We start from the raw sequence: 18,818 nt of genomic DNA, 5'->3' as shown, positions 1-18,818 counted from the left end.
TTCTGTTTTCTCTTTAAGGAATCTCTGGGCATATGCCTCTCAAACCATACTTCGAGCTTTGATCGATGCCTTTCTCCATATAACGCACAAACCATATCACACCTGAGTAGAGATGGTGGAAATTTGAATCTTTCAGATGCTAAATAGGGAAAAGTTTCTACAGTTGTAATCTGAGAGATGAAAATAGGCCCATGTACAGAACTAATACTGAAAATTTTCATGCATTTCACAGAAAAAAGTCACTGTAATGTGTGCTTTATTTTCCAGTATAAGGCCATCATACAGAACCATTTATTTAAAAATACAGCAAGGTAAGGACCTTCAGAGAGGGGGACCTAAGCGGAATATATCTAAGAAACCTCAAACCCTGAAACAATAAAACCAAGAAACTGCTTTCTCCTCCATCCTCACACACACATAGAACTGCGGATACCAGTGATCTCACAAGTTTTATGAAGCTCTCATGAGACATCTCAACAGAACAGCCAGCAATAAAAAAAACAATTTCCATTCCTGCCTGTGCTCTGGTATCAGACTTTCAAAATGGGAAGAGCGACTAAGAGAATTTAATAACGTTTGAATGCCTGGTTTTTATCTCACCTTATGGTGACATTATCTTTACTGATAGAATGAATGTTTTTTCTGAAGTACGTTATATACTTTGTGAACCACTCTGTATAAATATTTAAACAGTAGTAATTCCACTGCCAGTAACTCTGACAATATACTTGACTGCTTTCCTTGATGACACTTTAAGTGGCTTTCCTTCTTGCTGTAAAGCTTAATGTGAGTAAAAACATTTCAGATCGCTCAAGATAACTAATTTGTCAACTTTCACTAATACGCAGCAGCACCGAAATGATTGACATTAAAGTTGTGGCATTTACATACAGCTTTCTTTGGCCTAAGAAACTCAAGCCTTTTCTCTCCAAAATTTCTTCTTTTTTTAAAATTGTTGACAAGAAATATACTTGTTATTTCAAGTCTTACTAATGTTAAGCAATACCAATACTAATACCAAGCAATAACCTTTCTTTGTATTTGACCGTTGTGAGATGTGGAATGCTGTGAATAAAATTAGCACAAGGTATTTGCTTTTATATGTATGTCAGGGAGCGTTCACAGAATCTCATCGTGGGTGAACAACAGAGCAAGGTAATCATTCCCAAACTGCTTTTACTTAGAAAAAGTGTGAGGAGTATTTCCTGTGTTGCTTGCTATAGCAAGGAACACATTCATACTGCATATATCTGTATGTATAGCTGCATACTTCTCTACACTGTCAAAAGGCCTTATCTTGCTATCGACAAAAACTCCATCAACTGCATTGATGTCATCTAACACCTCTGTAGGTATTTAAGCACTTACAATGTACTTATTCAAGCTTATCTGCTATATTGCCCTTTACTCGATCCCAGCTATATTTTTACTATCTGTACTTACAAATAAAGGGGTTCAGACCTCAGAGCTTGCCATTACACATGAAGGACTATGCCTAGTACTTTGCTGCAAGGTTACCTACTTTTTATTTGAACTGTTAAGCAGTTCATGAAACTGTAAAAGTCTGGAAGTGGTGCCACTATTATGGACATTTCTGCAAAGATTTGTAATATAAAAAAAGCCCACAAATGCAAAAAACGTGTATCATGTTCCAGGTTCATTTACATTAAAGCTAATCATGGCCTGAATCACATTAATTTATGCTGTGTATGGTCACTTATCCATACAAGTAGTTTTGGAACACTATCAGATCTTAATAATAAATTTTTGAATTTTTCTTTTCTATTTCTAGGGCTGGCTAACACAGGATTACTATTATCCCTTAATGCTGCAGATAATTCTATTAACGTATATTTTAAAGTCTTTGTCTCTCAATTTCTTTCTCTTTCTCCTTGTAGGGTTCTCTGGTTCTTGTTGTTAGAGGCATCACAGCTCACCTCATCACGACTAACTTGACCAAAGGATTGTGCGAACACGGCCACATCCCATACCAAAGCTGTGCTCAGCTTTTTTCCAGTTGGAAAGAGGTGCTTTCAGGCTTACTATTGCCTTTGCTGAGTCTAACAATCATTCCAAGTTTGGTCTGCATACTTCAGCTTTTAGCATATTGCACTTTACAATGGGAAATTTTATCTGTTTAAACAACCCATTTTTCCCAGTATTAACAAAAACCCCAAAGCGTTCATCTTTCAGACACAACCAGGCCTATGGCTATGAAATCTTTTTCACTTTAATGGACTGTAGGACTATCCATTGTAGGAGTGGTAAGTATACTTATCCACTGTATATACACTTACAGTAGTGTATAAGTATTAGAAACTTTTGGTGGATCAAGGTATCATTCTGCAGAAAAAAAAAAATGGTGAAACTTTACTCTTTGAAACTCAAATTTTACATATTTGAGAAAAGGTTGTCCAGTTTCTTATCAACCAATCCAATTGCCACGAGTCTACTTCCAGGTCAGATCAAAATAGAGGGGCAGCCTGTTTCCTGTCTGTTTATTCAAAATGGAAATAGTCTTACACAGTGATGTATTCTTAAGAGACTTTTCATTTCAGAGCACACGCTTTAACAAATTGAGCTTAAGCCCTAGCTATCTTTCCATATGACATAGGCTGAGTTCAGAATTACTCTGAATTTATCTGATGATAGGTTGTTAAGTATTTTGCCGGATGGTAGTCTTAGAAAGAAAGCTTTGTAACAGAGAGAAAGTGAATATACGATAACCTATCAAAGTTGTATTGAAAAGTAGAAGCATGATAATTTTCTGTCAATTAATAGAAAATAATTATCTATATAGTAATTTAGCTTTATATATATAAAAAATAATTTTCTACCTATTAAAAACTGCATAGAAAGCAGTTGAAAGAAAGCTTTTAAACAGAGAGAAAGTGAATATACGATAACCTATCAAAGTTGTATTGAAAAGTAGAAGCATGATAATTTTCTGTCAATTAATAGAAAATAATTATCTATATAGTAATTTAGCTTTATATATATAAAAAATAATTTTTTTCCTATTAAAAACTGCATAGAAAGCAGTTTTGATCTGCTGATAATAAATAATTTTGTTTTCCATGAAAATAAAAATCTGGTCATTGAGTCTGGTAAAGAAAACAACTCTTTCCTTGCCGCAATGGATTAATTCTGTATTCTTTTCCCTTCCTATTCTCTGAAAAGGATGAAGAAGCCTTTTGACAAATCTCATCAAGCTAAAGACCATGTTACTCATATTAACTTCATTCTTATGGCAAATTCACTTCTGATGTAAATCCTTTGGCCTCAGAGGAATTACACCAGTGACTATTTTGACCCATTCATGTTCCATTTGAGAAAACATTTTTCCCCTCATCAATTTGACTGTGTCTGTTTTGACTAGCTGACTTCTGCAGGACATACAAAAGGGTAGATATAAACAATAGCTAATAGGAATATTCTCCTGGATCTTTAGCTTCTTACTTTTCTTCATATAACAGAGTGAAAATTAGTTTTATATTACAGGACACAGAAATCAGCCCCCAAATTGTCGTTATTTATGATGTTAATCAAAAACTCCAAAGAATCAGCTCAGTATAGCTTAAATACCGAACCTGACCACTATCATGGTGGTCACCATCCAAAATCATGGATTTGCCTAATCACAGTGTAAAACTCCTGCCTTATTTAGCACAATTATATTCCCAAAATTGGATTAGCAAGAAAGATTTAGACAGGGACTAAAAGAACAAACAGAAGCATGAAAATAAAGTACATGGCTTTTCTTCTGCTTCTGTCTAATAGTATCAATTCTTGAATCGAATTCTGTCTCTCCAATTTTATAATAAAAAAGGAAGACTTGCATTAGAAGACTTGCATAAGACTACCTTAAAAGTGCACTAATCTGGACACACTAGGAATTACTGTGCATGCCAGATTAGCCTCTATTAAATTTTTCTACTCTTTAGCTTTATCTGATAGTATACAAATTTTTTCATCTATAATATTGTCACAAAACTGATCTATACCTGTGTAAACTACTGTAATCACAGACTCCGCTGCAGTAACAGTAAATCTAATCCTCACAGATCTACTTCAGAGTAATAAAACAGCCATCTAGTCCTATGCCAGTAAAGAAAATAAAATCTAATCCTCAACTCCTACTGCAATAACAAAACAGTGTAAGCCGAAGTGCACGATACTTGTTTACACTGTATCTTAAGCACAGTTCACGTCTGTTCTGCCAGTTTTCCTACTGAGTAAGCAAATCCTAGACCCGTATTTTCAGCTGTTTAAAAAACAAAAACACAGCGGAGGAGACTATTTAATCAATAAAACTTTCAAAGGGGGAAGTCCCAGCAAAACAAAATTGCTTCTTCATACTCACCATCATCTGTGTCAGCCAAGATTATTACTTTAGCGCTTGGGAATTCAGTGCCAATTTGGCCACCCACTGGCATGCTCAGAGAAATATTGAAGGTCTCATCTTCCTCATAGAGAGAGTCATCAATAATAATAATACGACAGATTTTCTCAGTCTCATCCTTATTAAAATGAACAATGCTGCTATGATCTTCAGGACGTGAGATGTAGTCAGAGTAAGACAGGACAGTGGATGGTACTGTGCCAGTAGCAGAACCTATGAGGAGAGAGGGTAAAAAATGAATTACAGGGACTCAGGACTTTAAAGACGTGGAAGAACAACAGCCCTTTAAATGAAACAAACACAGAAAAAGTGTTTTATGCTGGAACTGACTAATAAATGTGCTTTGGTAACAAGTTAAACACAAGCAATTCTTCCTATTTATAATTACAACTTCTCCAGTAGCAAAGTGGCTCAGAGGGCTCTTATTATCACCCAGGACCCTCACAAAATCATTCCTGCTCCTAATTCACTATTATCTCCAGTTATCCTGACTCAACTTTTTTGTGGGGCTGCACTTCAACCAGGTGAGAGAAGTGAGTCAACTAATTAAAAAAAAACCCCAAAAATATCAGGACAGTGGATGGTACTGTGCCAGTAGCAGAACCTATGAGGAGAGAGGGTAAAAAATGAATTACAGGGACTCAGGACTTTAAAGACGCGAAGAACAACAGCCCTTTAAATGAAACAAACACAGAAAAAGTGTTTTATGCTGGAACTGACTAATAAATGTGCTTTGGTAACAAGTTAAACACAAGCAATTCTTCCTATTTATAATTACAACTTCTCCAGTAGCAAAGTGGCTCAGAGGGCTCTTATTATCACCCAGGACCCTCACAAAATCATTCCTGCTCCTAATTCACTATTATCTCCAGTTATCCTGACTCAACTTTTTTGTGGGGCTGCACTTCAACCAGGTGAGAGAAGTGAGTCAACTAATTAAAAAAAAACCCTCCAAAAATATGCTTTGATATGAATTATGTAGAGCACAGCCCCATCAGCAGTTGAACAGTCACCATAAAAAGCAATTTTGTGAGGGAAGAAGAACAGAGTGCAAGAGCAGTTAGGAGAGGCAAGGGGCAAAACCCCCAAATAGGTTTTGCTGTTGAAAGATGAGGATGTGGAGCCACACCCGACTTAACATCAGACACGACTGACCACATTTCATAACATTTGCACTGAAAAATGGCAAGATGTTTTCCCTTTTCACTTCTACACTCTATTCGTTCATGGATGAGAATGCCTGTGAAAGTCACTGGGACTTTAGGATGAGGACTCTTCCTGAACAAATAAATGTGAATTTGAACTTCACATTTACCTCACTGTGTGATTCTTAGAAGGTGGGGAAAAAAACCCCCCTCCCTCTTACTTCTGTTACGTTTATTTGTGTGAAATACTTGTTAAAAAAAAGGTAAGGCTTATATGCAATATGAACCTAAGAACTGCTGTGGATTTGCACTACCGGCATCCTTGTAGCCAACTGGGATGTTACTATCTGGTCGGGTGGACTGCTAGATGGATGGATGAAAACTGGCTAGATCACCAGGATCAAAGGGTAGTGGTTAATAGTTTGTACTCCACCTGAAGGCCAGTTACAAGTGGAGTTCCTCAGTGGCCTGCCCTGGGTCCGCAGGGGTTTTCAGGGGAGAAAAGCCTGAGCAACCCTGTCCCGCCTCACAGCTGCCCCTGCTTTGAGGAGCAGATCTAACCGGAGACCTCTCAAGGTCCCTTCTCACCCACATAATTCTGCGTACGTTAGGTGGCCTGATTTTCAGAGGCCGTAAGTACACACAACATGCATTGATCACCTTCCTTTACCGCGGACAGGGGTTAGTAATGTGTCAGACACTTACTAAGCAGGCTGAGAAAGATTACATGAGAGACAGTGTCATGTTTACCATGCTTATCATGTTTAAAGCTTTGAGAAAAATTATTTTACTGCAGCATGTTTATGAAAAACACAGATCATGACAACAATTACAGCAATTGTGCATTTGGGTAAATGGTTAGCGTTATTAAGGCCAGACACGTTGACAGCGTACAAGGACAAAAAACCGTAAGTAACTTGGTAAGATTTTCTGTGCCTCAATACACAACAAAAGAGGGGAAAATTCTGTTAAGCCCTTATAAGTCACTGATGAAGGAACAAATGACCTCTGAATGCCTGACACTCTGAAGATTCCTGCCAACCACTCAGGCTGACTCTTATAGGTAAGGGTAAAATAGAAACAAAAGACGTTAAAAGGATTTTCTGAACCAGAAGTTTAAGTAAGTCATAGAACTGAGGATGATCCCCCATTTTCCCTGCCCATGAAGCATACAGAATGCTGGTATCTCAAGCTATGACTAGCTGATAGAAGACTTCTGTACGAAAACCATTTTTTTCAATCAAAACTTTCATATTTCACTGGTTAGGATAAATGCTAACCTCTGTCTTAAGCCTGGTTTCATTTATAAATGCCCATTACCTTATGTTTATGAAATCTATTTTTGAATGCACATTTTAGTTTTGATTAAGAGTTATCTGATATATTTTATAATATCTAGTATTTTTACAATATCTAATATTTTCTCTCCTCTGCCATCTCGCTTTTTCAGTTTATAGCAGGCTTATTTTGTAGTCAAGAACTATATTTGCAAAACTTAAGATTCAAATAAGTTGAAGAAAGAATCACATTATCAACTACCTGTCTGTATTAACTATAGTATTTGAGTGACTATCACCATGCTGAAAGTCAGCGCAGCACCACAAACTTACATTCACACATCTCTGAATATCTAGTGAAGGCAGGGTTGTGATCTGAACTTTATAGCTGGCCTCTAACCTAACCTAAACCCCAAAATCTCATTTGATTTTAGAAATGGTTTAGTTCTAAATCTACATCTCTTCTCTGTGGTTCATGACCAACTCCATACATCGCTTTCTTTGATAACACAGATTCACAAGTGAGATAAAAAGCAGTAAGACAGATCATTGCTTCACGCAGCCTTCTGTGTCAGTTATGTTTAAAAAAAAAGTGACGCTCAATGCCTGTAGTCTGTCAATTTTGAAATACTAGTACCTGCTGAATCAACTGAAGCCCTGACTTGGCTTCTTCCGGCTACACAGTCAAAAAGCAAAACACTGATGACAGGAAAAACCCCACACTGGGGACCTCACTTCTCATTCAGGGTATATACAAAGGTGCAATGATCAGTCAGATCCTCAACAACAGGAGAGGTACAGGGCTTCAGACTAGAAGAATCCTTTTTCCCCTCTAAACAATCACTGCAGGGACAGGCATTTCCTCTTCAGCAGGAAAAGCTGCAGGAAAAAAGATGGTGCCTCTTCGAAAAAAGGTATATATACATGTATACATATATACACACGTAGATGTATGTGCGCCTACATGTAAACAAATTATATACATGTATACATATATACACACGTATATGTATGTGCGCATACATGTAAACAAATATGTATGTGCATGCACACACACACACACATTCTTACATTTTGGGCTTTAAAACACTCTTTAAGCAGAGAACTAGACACACATAAGTTGCCTGCAAAAATCACTTGTTCCAGCTACTGAAGTTACTGGCAATAGTTGCTGACTAACAACAACTGCATTTGCTCTCTTACTTGCCTAAACATGAATATTACGCTGAATAATCTGTTATCTAGCTAGATAACATACCTTGGTGTGTAGAACAAATGACCATCAGTTCTTGACTGACATCTCCAGATCTTCTAACAGGAATCAGCAGTTCACCTATATCTTCCTCTACTCTATATTCCAGCTGAGGAACATACACTGTAGATACTGAAGAAAAACATGAGAAGGAGGGGACCAAGGTTGAACACCTGTATGACATTACATACAGAGTATGAATTTAGCCAGAGAAGAGATTTAATAAGAAATTCAAATTCCTTGTTCAGCTAGGTGAAGCTTTAAGACAGGGCTGAACCACAACAGAGCAAAGACAGATGAGGTTATACAGGTACCCACAGGACCCGCAAGTGAACAATATTGCGCCGAACCACAAATCCTACGGGAACGAGAAGTGATACATACCATCACCAGGATCCACGATTTCAACCGTTGCTACTGCTGGAATCTCAAGGGCAGCCATAACCGGATCAGACAGAACAATCTGGAATGTTTCAGATGCCTCGTATTCATTGTCTGCAAATATCCTCACTCGCCAGGTAGCCGAAGCCTGTCCTGGATTGAACTGGACCTGTTTCTGAGGTTTCCCCTTGAAGTCTTTATCCTTTACTGCGGTACCATCTTTGGTTCCAATACCTGCACAAAAATTCAGCGGAATTATTCTCCATGCGTTTTAGTATTTTAATAAAATTAAAACAATCACCACAAAAAAAAAGTTTTAAAATGCTAATCTGGCAGTTACTGACCTTCAGGAAAAAATAAGGATGGTTATATCACACTTTCTCTAACATTGTTGCATAGCTCATAAAAAAAATAGGTAATTAGGGCAAGGTCCTGCCAACATTTGTGGCCATAAAGAATTGTATTTGCTTGAAAAATTCCATTGACTTCACCTGCTGGGCACTTAAAACCTATACAAGCATCAACAAAGTTACTGAGGTTATTTATCAAATATGACTGAACAGAACTGTTCAACAAGGCCAGTTTTCCCATCTATATAAAAATTTGTGGAACAAGTTTTCCCGTTATGCCTTCAGAAAAGGTATATCAGCCTGTTAAGAAATTTATTTATGTCAATTAAGGTGCTCAAAGCTTTATTGAAGGTATAATTTAGTCACGCACATAAATAAAAAACCAAACCAAAAACCAACCCCACCACTCATCTCTTTCAAAGAGAAATTAATCATTATATCTTTAATACTTTGTGCTTACAGTTTCTGTTACTGCTCTGTATCTGTGCTGTACTTACACACATTTAAGGTCTGTGAAGTTCTTTTATCACTTTTACCTGTACACTAAATAAGCCCTAAAGGCTTTTGCCATCTGTCCAAGTCTTGCTTCTGCAGATGCTCTCCTAGCGAGGTAAGTTACTGGACATGCCATGTGGAATTGCAGCTCAGCGTGACTGAACAATGTTCTCAGGGTTTATTGGGTCCACCACACTATGCAAATTTGCTCCTTCTCTCCTACCCCCATTTTTTTTCCTCGTGTAACTCTAAACTGCAATATGTAGTCACATATCCATCCTCTCTGCTGGGGTATTATCCAAGCAGAAGCTTTTCATTGTACAGGTTTAAAAGACTGCACATTCTCATCTTAATAAAAACCACAGAGGGTAGTTGCATAGAGATTCTAGGGCTAGAAATTAATACATTTAGTTCAAAGTTAAGCAGCAGATGAGGATTTAACTCAAAGTAGGTTTTGTTTGCTATTTAGATCAGATGGCTTTTGCTGCAGCATGAGTTCATAAAATGATAATAAACCATGAATGTTTTGAAAGAGCAAAAACAGTATCCAGAAACATGAACATGCTTTATTGGAAACTCACGTGCAGGATGCTACAACTGACATAAAGATTCATTCAGCTTTTGCTACTTAATGCAGCACAAACACTCAATGGTTTTGATTTTTCAATTTTTTTTTTTTAAAGTGAGACTGCATCATACATAAAAATACATCATAGGAAGGCACTCAAGAAAAGATTTTTTAAATACAAAGAGTTGTTACACATTTTTAAGCCTGCATATTTTTGTAGCTAGGTTTCTTGTTTGTTTTAATCAAAGGCACACACATACTGGCAGAATCCAACTGTGGATGTAATGAAGCGAAGATCTGTAACCATGGGGTTTTGAAAGTCATTATTGCCTTTGGCTTCAATCCAGCATTAGTTCAAATATACGAGCATCTTTTTATGAAGGTTCAACACCAGCAATTACAAGTCACTTTACCTCCCCACTTGAGAATGATCAATCCCTCTCAAGTCAATGGCCTATGGGTTTGTTGGAGAATCTGATGGCTAGCGAAAAGCTTCTGAAGGCAGTGGAGTATGAAATCATTCCGAAATGATTTAATTCCTAAATTTCCACAGTTTTTCTATTCCACAACTGCTTAGGTTTTAAAATCTGATTTAATTAATAGATAATAGCCCAATATATTTGTGTTGCGCAAAGCAAATATTGTTACACGTGGGTTTAAATGATAAAAACCCTGAAACTTTATAAACCTTTTTTCTTTTTGTTTTTAAATCAGGGAGAAAAAGACCTTTCTGCTCAGTGCTCCTTGAGTCGCTCTATTGGTGCAAAGTTTTCTATGATTCATATTTACTTTGCAGAGCTGTCACGTTTGGGTACTCTGCTATCCCATGATAGCACACTCGTAGCTTCAGCGTGCTCTACACCTGCCACCTCTGCTAGCAGACGACCCTTTGAGAGTTTCTAGCAGCTTTCAGAGTTTCTCGTAGCTCAAAGGCCAGCGTAACACTGCCCTTGTAAAGTGAGGAGTTGTAACTAACTTCTCCACAACGTGGTTCTGCAAGCAGAGACCAGCTACTTCAAGAACTTATTTGTTTACTTATAGCTAAAGTTAATGCGTTACGAAATGTATCCTCCTGTCAAAATAAACAAAGCAGAGTACCCCAATTTCTGTTTTGTTGTCTGGCAAGTGACTTCAGGAAAAAGACACTGGGCAAACAGCAGAAGTTCATTTTATTGATTTGTTCTTACATCTACTAATATACATACTCGCTTAGATTTCTGGGTGGCAGCAGTGGAAAATGAAGCACATAGCCACGGGTGAACGATAAAAAACTGTATCATTGTTATTCTCATTATTTGGCATTTACTTTGTGAACAGAGGAACAAGTAACTATGGAAGAGCTCCTTAACAGCTGCCTTTTCTGGTGCAAGCAGCTTCAAACGTTAAAGATGTACTTACTGATAAAAGAGGTTTCTCGCAGATATCCTCTGCGTCTGATGGTCACCTCCAGAAATCTGGAGTTCTCATCTACGACGTAGCTCTCCTTCTCCAGTGAAACCCAAGCCCAGTTCAGTCGAAATGGCTGGCTCTTTAACATGTTCCCCCCTGTGTCACAAAAGAAGTATCCTGAATACTACATATAGTTTGCAAAACACAATTAGAATTCCCTAAGGTCATTGCTTAAGTATATTTATATCACCTCAGGACAAAGCCAGCCTGCTTTTTCACCTGCAGATATGAGGGACAGAGGTGCATCACACGAACCACAATGGTCTGCTCTCCCAGACCTTCCAGAGTTGACCGGCACACGTCTTCCAAGAGGCTGGAGGCTAGTTCAGGGGTCACAGCCTGTGTCTTAGCACATCAGCTCCCTAATTAAGCTACCTATTAACTCTCAAAGACTACTTTTGCACAGATTATTTCTGTCAGGAGTGGGATTAAGCTGTGAAAATAACTCTTTGGGAGGCTGTAGGTGGGTCACATTGTAGTCTCGCATTACTGACTCTTTTTAACAATGCTAGTATGTGCCTATCAACATCAAACGTGAGCGCAAGCTGAATTCAGTGTCTCCTAGTAAATGTAGGCAACATGCACTATCATGTAAAGAAGATACCATATCATGAATTATATATAGACTGATTGTGCAAAAATATTTGGGAATTGTGACTAAGCTTCTATTCTTTGCTTTCAGGAAAATAATTTATTAAAAACAGTCGTTATTTTGTATTACACAAAGGAAAACTGAAAAAAAATCGAATTATGAATGTAACACTATTTAAAATGTACAAAGCCAACAAAATTTAGGTTGTAATTTTCTTCTGTTTTGGAAAATTAACTCTTTAGAAGTATTCTGTAAAATTTGTATGTGATCTGGCAAATCCCCTGTTTCCACACAACAAAGGTGATCAAATAACAACTGGTCTTGAAGCCATAAGCTTCCAGCTCATTAATTATTTTTTCTAGCAAAATTAGGCCTTATGCTGCATGCACTATGCTTTGTAGTACAAGATTATAACATCTAATTTCAGAAAGTTTTCATTGCTCGTAGATAATTGACAAGGTATAGACAAGGTAAGAATAGACAAGAAAAAAGTTGCTCACATCAAGAACTAGTAAGACTCTGTCCTCCACTTGTCTGATGATTTTCCACATAATGAACAGAAATTTGCAAAAAAGAGTACTTCAGATATTTAAGAAGCCTCTACTTACAATTTAATAAAATAGAAAATTGTATCCTGCTAGCATTTTGGGGTTTTTGTTTGTTAAAAATTATGTTGGTTAACATCTTTCTTTTAAAATAAAAATCACATTTTGCTCTATAATTGTGTACGTCTGTTACAGAAGGGTGACAACACAAGATCAGCTGCCTAATTCAGCACTGGATAAAATAAGCACTGAAACTTTTGCATTAAATCTAATTCTCTACTAGCGCCCAGTTGACATCTAATCAAAATCACCGCATAATTCTCATTTGCTTTAACATTGCAAATTCTTATACTAACATTATCTCTATGGCAGTTGCCTCAGGCTCTTAAAAAGTGTAGGGCAAAGTCCAGCATAGGATTCTCCTGCTAACTGGAAGCAACTCTAGATTATACATTGCGAGTAATTCCAGTAATTAGTGAGGTTACAGCTGCGTAAAACCTATGAGCCTAGAATCAATTTTAAGATGTTTTAAGTAGTTACAACTTGGAATTAATTGTGCCTTCGAACAAAAAAATGCAAGTCATTCAGCAACACTGTGAAAAAAGCACTGAAGAAAACAGATTTCTGAAAATTCACCTTAGTTGCAAGCTGAAGCCTAAACCTATTTACCAACTGGAGTATTTTCAAAAAACTCTATTTAGCTGTTTGGCTGCTGCTTTGGCTGACACTCTATTGCTGCATGTAGGCTGGAAAAAGACCTCTGAAAGCATAATTCACATGTGCTTCTTGGTGACTACTCCCTTATAGAAAATAGAAAGGCTTCTTTTTATCCTAGAAACATCCCAATGAATGACAGTATTTCTGCTGAAAAAAGGCTTTTCAGCATGATCGTTATATATCTGCTAGACATCTTTCCTGGTGGCTGTTTGTTTCACAGCCTTCATCTCTTGACAGACTTCAGTGTTTTGGGTTTTTTTTCCCCCATTTTTTACAAATAAGACTGAACACAGTGTGCTCCAAATTAACAAAGACTTATCAGCTTAGAAACGAAGGACTGGAAACAAAGGGAAAATCTGACTTAAAGTGAGATTAAAACCAAAACCAACCAAAAGGCTCACAACATGAAAAAACTTTAAGTCAATAAAAAATTCAGATAAACCAGCCAATTTCCTACCAGTCAACAACTGCAGTCAAAAGCTAGTTCTCAAGCGTGAAATTACTGACGAACTGCTCTATAGATCTGTACAGAGCTAAAACCCAGATGTGATGGGACCACCTGCACACTTGCTTCCAGTCACAAGTGCCAACATCTCTGTCGTCCGTTTGCACTGCAAAGCCCTGATAGGTACATAGAAAACACATACATCCTCCTCCTCCATACATACAAAACACACTTATACGTGTAGGTAAATACACTATTATATATGGCTGTTTAGCAAAGACATAGTCATCGTTCTTCAGGTATTCTACAGATATTTTCTTTTCGAAATGTCTGCTCCTACTGCCAGAGCAGGAAGGGTTTTAGGAAGGTTAATCTGCAATATAATGATCCCCAGACTATTTAGTCACAACACAATGTTGCTGAAAAACTAAAGTAAAACACCTCCCAAACTGTGATCCTTAGTGTGTAGTACACGCAAAAAACCATACTGTCAATATAATGATCCCCAGACTATTTAGTCACAACACAATGTTGCTGAAAAGCTAAAGTAAAACACCTCCCAAACTGTTATCCTTAGTGTGTAGTACATGCAAAAAACCATACTGTTGGGAAACACTCGGGGGGGGGAAGCATATTGCATGTGTTCACCCATAGCATTGGCAATCTCAGCACAGCGTGTGTCACAGGATCTGATGACTGACTGCTGGAGCTGATGATACAAAGCAGCCGCCATGAATCGTTAGAAAATGTCTTCTGCTTTCATCATCGCTAGGAAAGATCAGAGAGCAAAAGACCCAAAGATACAGATGGCTTTCCAGCGGTATGTGTATCACATCCAACTGAACTCAATACCTGGCTTTTTGTGAACTCCTGCATTAAACAAAATGACCCCAAAAGCAGACCCCAAACACTCTGTAGGCTTAAAATAGGCTCAAAGTAGACTCATATAATTTCCTATTACTAGGAATATATCACAGAACTCAGCATCTGAGAAGATAAATGTCTGGAACACCCTTTGGCCCTATTTTTAATATGCAAATAGCAAAATACCCATTCATACCCCTAGACAATTTTTTCCCCTTTCCAAACAGACATCTCATTTGGTAGGTGCACTTCCAACACCAGGTTCCCAACCTTGGGCTGCTTAAGTTCAGTGAAAATCAGGATAGCTGAGGAACTTGTACTGTGCACAATACTAACGCGAGGTTCAACACTTGTTTACTGCCTTGCAACTTCTTCACTCATTCCTTATTTCAGAACTGGGAAAAGGCTAGAGCAGGAGATGGTTTAATAGGCGGTTAAATTTTTAAGGTAATACATCTTCTGTAGTTTTTAAGAGATAATAAAGCGTAGTCTAAGGAATCTATTCTTTCTGTTGAGGATTTAGTACTTCTACTTTAAAAATAACAAACGGGAGAACTTTATTCTGTAAAGTGCGTTCCAAATATATGCTTAAATATCTCTATTTTCTAACTAAACCACAAATTCATTAGATTACTTGCATATGCATCAGAAGCTGTAAAATCTTGCAGCTTCCCATTTTGCAATATATATGCAGGGGCAATTGCTGGAAAACTTAAGCATTCATATTAAGTATTTCACATTTGCATTTTTCAGAGAAACAGAGAACACTGAAAATGACAACAAACCATATCTTAAAAACAGGCCAGTATGAAATTAGATGGTTGCCAGTTCTACAGTTGTGATAAAAGGAGGTACTCCAACAAGGTATTATAATTAATAAGGCCCCTAACTCTCTCACTACACAGTGCATCAGTCTTTTCCCAGCCAAAGAGGGAAGCCTTCAAGGGACGTCTCATACCATCAGCTTCATAAATCTAACAAAGCCAGAACTGTTTTTCTCTTGTCAAAGAAAATTTCATAAAAACCTCCTGAGTTTCATAAAAGAGAGCCCTCCGTTTTCAGTGTTTTCCTAAAAATACTATCCTAGTTACTGCTTTCTTGGTTTTATTACCCCTAAGCAAGGCTTGATGTCATGCCAAGTGTTACTAGATCTTGGGGAAAAAGACTAGATTAATACAAGAGGTAAAAGTTGGCCATGTGCTTGGCACATGGGTCCTGCACGCTATGAAACACAGATTTTCTTTCTGTAACCCTCATAGACAGCATAAATATATATTCAGCAGTTCTAAATTAGTAAAGAACAGTACATTAATAACCGAAATGGCAGGACACTTTCTTTCTTGTTGCTGTGGTGAAAAGTCCATCCGACCACCATCTCAGTCTCTGGTCTAGCTTGGGTGGTTGGCAGTGTTTCTATCAATTCCTTCAAGTGAAGTTATGTTTCTTTACAACAGCTGCTCTGTGGATGCAAGCATATTTGCAGTTGGCTTTGATTTGCTGGATAGCTAAAATTTACTGAAAGGCACCAGAAAGATAGAAAGCAGTTCAGGGGAATAAACAGTGAAGGAAATAAAAGGAATGAAAAGTTCAGGAAGCACGGAAGGAAGAAAGAACAAAACCCACCAGCTCAGAAAAAGAATGTAAATATACACATGTATAAAAGAGAAATAGTTCCAAATGTTGGAAAACTTAAAAAGGGAGGGGAGGGGAAAATCTAAATTAATTTGTAACTTTAGCTAAAAAAATTAAGGGGTGGCAAAGTCAGAAATGGGCACTCATCCCCTTACCACCCAAAAATCTTCAAAAATTCTTGGGCAAGGGACAGATAGCAGGTCAGGAAATGTAGAGTTTGTTGGGAACTAGGCAGTTTTTCTTTTTGTCTTTATTTTGAACAAAATTAGTCTTGTACTATGGCTCAAGGATTTATTTTTTCAGAGAAGTCTTGCTCCAAGAAACTAAAAAAAAAAAACCCAAAACCCAAACACCCACAACAAAGCAAACACCTCCCCTGCCCCAGATATCTCATTTTCCCCTGCATTTACATAGATGCACTTAGAAAGAGTTTTGGTCTTTTTTTTGTTTGTTTGGTCTAACAAACTAACACAGAAGGTCTAACGTGCTACTCAGACAAGCAGCAGGCAGGCACGCTGCTAGACTCAAGAAAACTTTGTTCTCACAAAAATATTTTCCAAGAAACTTTAAATAAATAAATAAACAGCTAGCAATAATCTCAGACTGAAAATTCAGAAATGGACTTATTGTTCCTAAAAATAATTTATTTTTTTTAATTCTAGAAATTGTTTCTATAAAATTAATACCGTAAGCACAAATTGCAAAAGTAGAAGATGTAAAAAAGGACTAGTTCTTTGTCTTTACTTTTCATGTAATTAGTAGATTTTCCTTTCCTGAATGTCTCAAGAGCTGAAATAACAGCATAGGCTGTCAACCTAAGAAAAAACCCACTTTTTTCCAGGAGAAAGTCATCTTCCTTGGCCTACTCTAAGCAGCTACTTTTATCTGAGCTAAAGGAAACTCTAGAGAAAGATCAAATTATTGGTGAAATGGCTTTCTAAAGCAATGCATCACTCTGGCCTCCCAAATACCTTAAGTCTGATTATAACATAAATTCCATTTTAAGGACATGCCAGCATTTCAAAAGACCTTAGAGTGGACTTTGAAGAACAAACAAATAAAAACAAAGAATAAGCAAGTTATAAAATCACTTTTTAAAAAAATATCTAAATGCAAAGTGCAGAATACATGTCAAAAGTGGCTGCTGTATAGTATCACACTTTTTCTTTAAGCGTATGCAAGTCAAAAATAGGAAAAAATTGTAGCTGTTGGAAAAGAGCACGAACTATCAAAAGAGCAAAAATTAGCTGACAAAAAAGTACACCTGATCATTCTGAGTGCACAAATCTGGTACCATGCCATAGTCAAGACTTTTACATGGCCTTTAAATCAGTATTTAATAGGTCTTTTACAATTCATGCCTGATTTCAGTTATCATCAAGAAATTTTGAGGCCTTAATGAATCTACACAAAGCTGCTTATACTCAAGATTTTTTTTTCCTGTTTGATGTGGTTGGACAGGGGGGATTAAAGGAACAGGCACACTGTTGTTCATATTTCATTGGAGCCACTTTCATTGCAGCTTGTGGTGGAGGGCTGGCGTGCACAGGTTGAATTACCTTGTCTTCCGCTTTTAGATCTAACCCAATTACGAGGATTTCGTCTTTTCATCCTCCCAGATTCCAAGAGACCTGGAAATCGACTAAAAGATTTGTAATTTGAGAATGATGAGCCAGTGCCTACAGTGAAACATGAGGCGAGCCTGTGCAGCAGGAGACCAAAAGTCATCCCGTCTTTGCCTCCACTTGCCCACCCTTCCCCACTCCTGCTCCAGGACGGGAGGGTTGCAGTGTATTGTCGATATAACAAAAACTATATGCATTTTATAACAAAAAAGAAAAAAAACCAAACCAACAAAAAAACCAACAAAACTGATCTGCTGCCATATTCTCGATCAGGAAAGAGTGTCACTTCATTTGTGACTCCAGTGTTTTTACTCATGTTTTTTGCCTTAGTTGCTTTACTTTGGCCTGTTTTTATCATGAATTAGTAACCTTTACCCAGAGCCAGTCATCCTCCACCTAAATCAAGTATTGTATCCTTCTGTTAAAATTTGTCATTTAGACTGTATCTTTATAGTCTTTCTCTTTCCGGAAGCGATGAACTCAAGAGAAAAAAATGTCCTTAAAGCCCCACAATAACATGCTTTGCTGCACACTACATGATTCGATACTAAAACTATTTTCTGGTGGAAGTCATCATAAGACACTGTTCATCCATGCCAGTGTAGCTCACTGGAACACAAAAGCCTTACGCTTACAGCTCCAATTTGCTGTAAGTATTAGCATGGAGGCTACTTTACCAGAGAATGCTACCAGAGCTTCACAATAACACACACATTCAAGAATTCTGCAAGCTATTTGAACTGATAAACCAGCAAAACTTATGTGATAAATTCTTTATGAGACATTTCCTTACCCAGTCATCATCTTGCATATACTTATGGTCTGTCTCGGCTTTGATCCTAATCCAACCTAATACATCTGATCTAATTTAGGCTTCCTCAGTATCAGTTGTTTTCAAACAGCAATCAATCCATTTGCAAGCTGTCATGTCTGATTACCTATACAAATGATTTGCCAAATCTCTAAAACATCATGGGAATAATATACAGAATATGATTTTTTCCAATGATCCTTTTAACGTGAGAATATAAGTGCCTTACAGACTCTACCATGAACTTTTGAAAGGGCAGTACGATAAA

General features: G+C 37.4%; 1 protein-coding gene across 1 annotated transcript in view; it reads right to left on the bottom strand.

Moving 5' to 3' along the window:
- The window catches only part of FREM3 (FRAS1 related extracellular matrix 3), a gene marked incomplete at both ends in the record, with an annotated part of 60,428 nt that overhangs the window by 22,288 nt on the left and 19,322 nt on the right, over positions 1 to 18,818 (bottom strand). Inside the window, 4 exons of the mRNA XM_009280281.1 lie at positions 4,364 to 4,615; positions 8,083 to 8,208; positions 8,461 to 8,691; positions 11,269 to 11,415. Of these exons, the coding sequence (XP_009278556.1) occupies positions 4,364 to 4,615; positions 8,083 to 8,208; positions 8,461 to 8,691; positions 11,269 to 11,415 (756 nt within the window). The remainder of the gene's footprint in view (positions 1 to 4,363; positions 4,616 to 8,082; positions 8,209 to 8,460; positions 8,692 to 11,268; positions 11,416 to 18,818) is intronic.

The sequence above is a fragment of the Aptenodytes forsteri genome, unplaced genomic scaffold (assembly GCF_000699145.1).
Source record: "Aptenodytes forsteri isolate BGI_AS27 unplaced genomic scaffold, ASM69914v1 Scaffold227, whole genome shotgun sequence".
Lineage (NCBI taxonomy): Eukaryota > Metazoa > Chordata > Aves > Sphenisciformes > Spheniscidae > Aptenodytes > Aptenodytes forsteri.
Note: the sequence above shows the minus strand (reverse complement) of the source record. Positions and strands in the feature narration are given on the sequence as shown.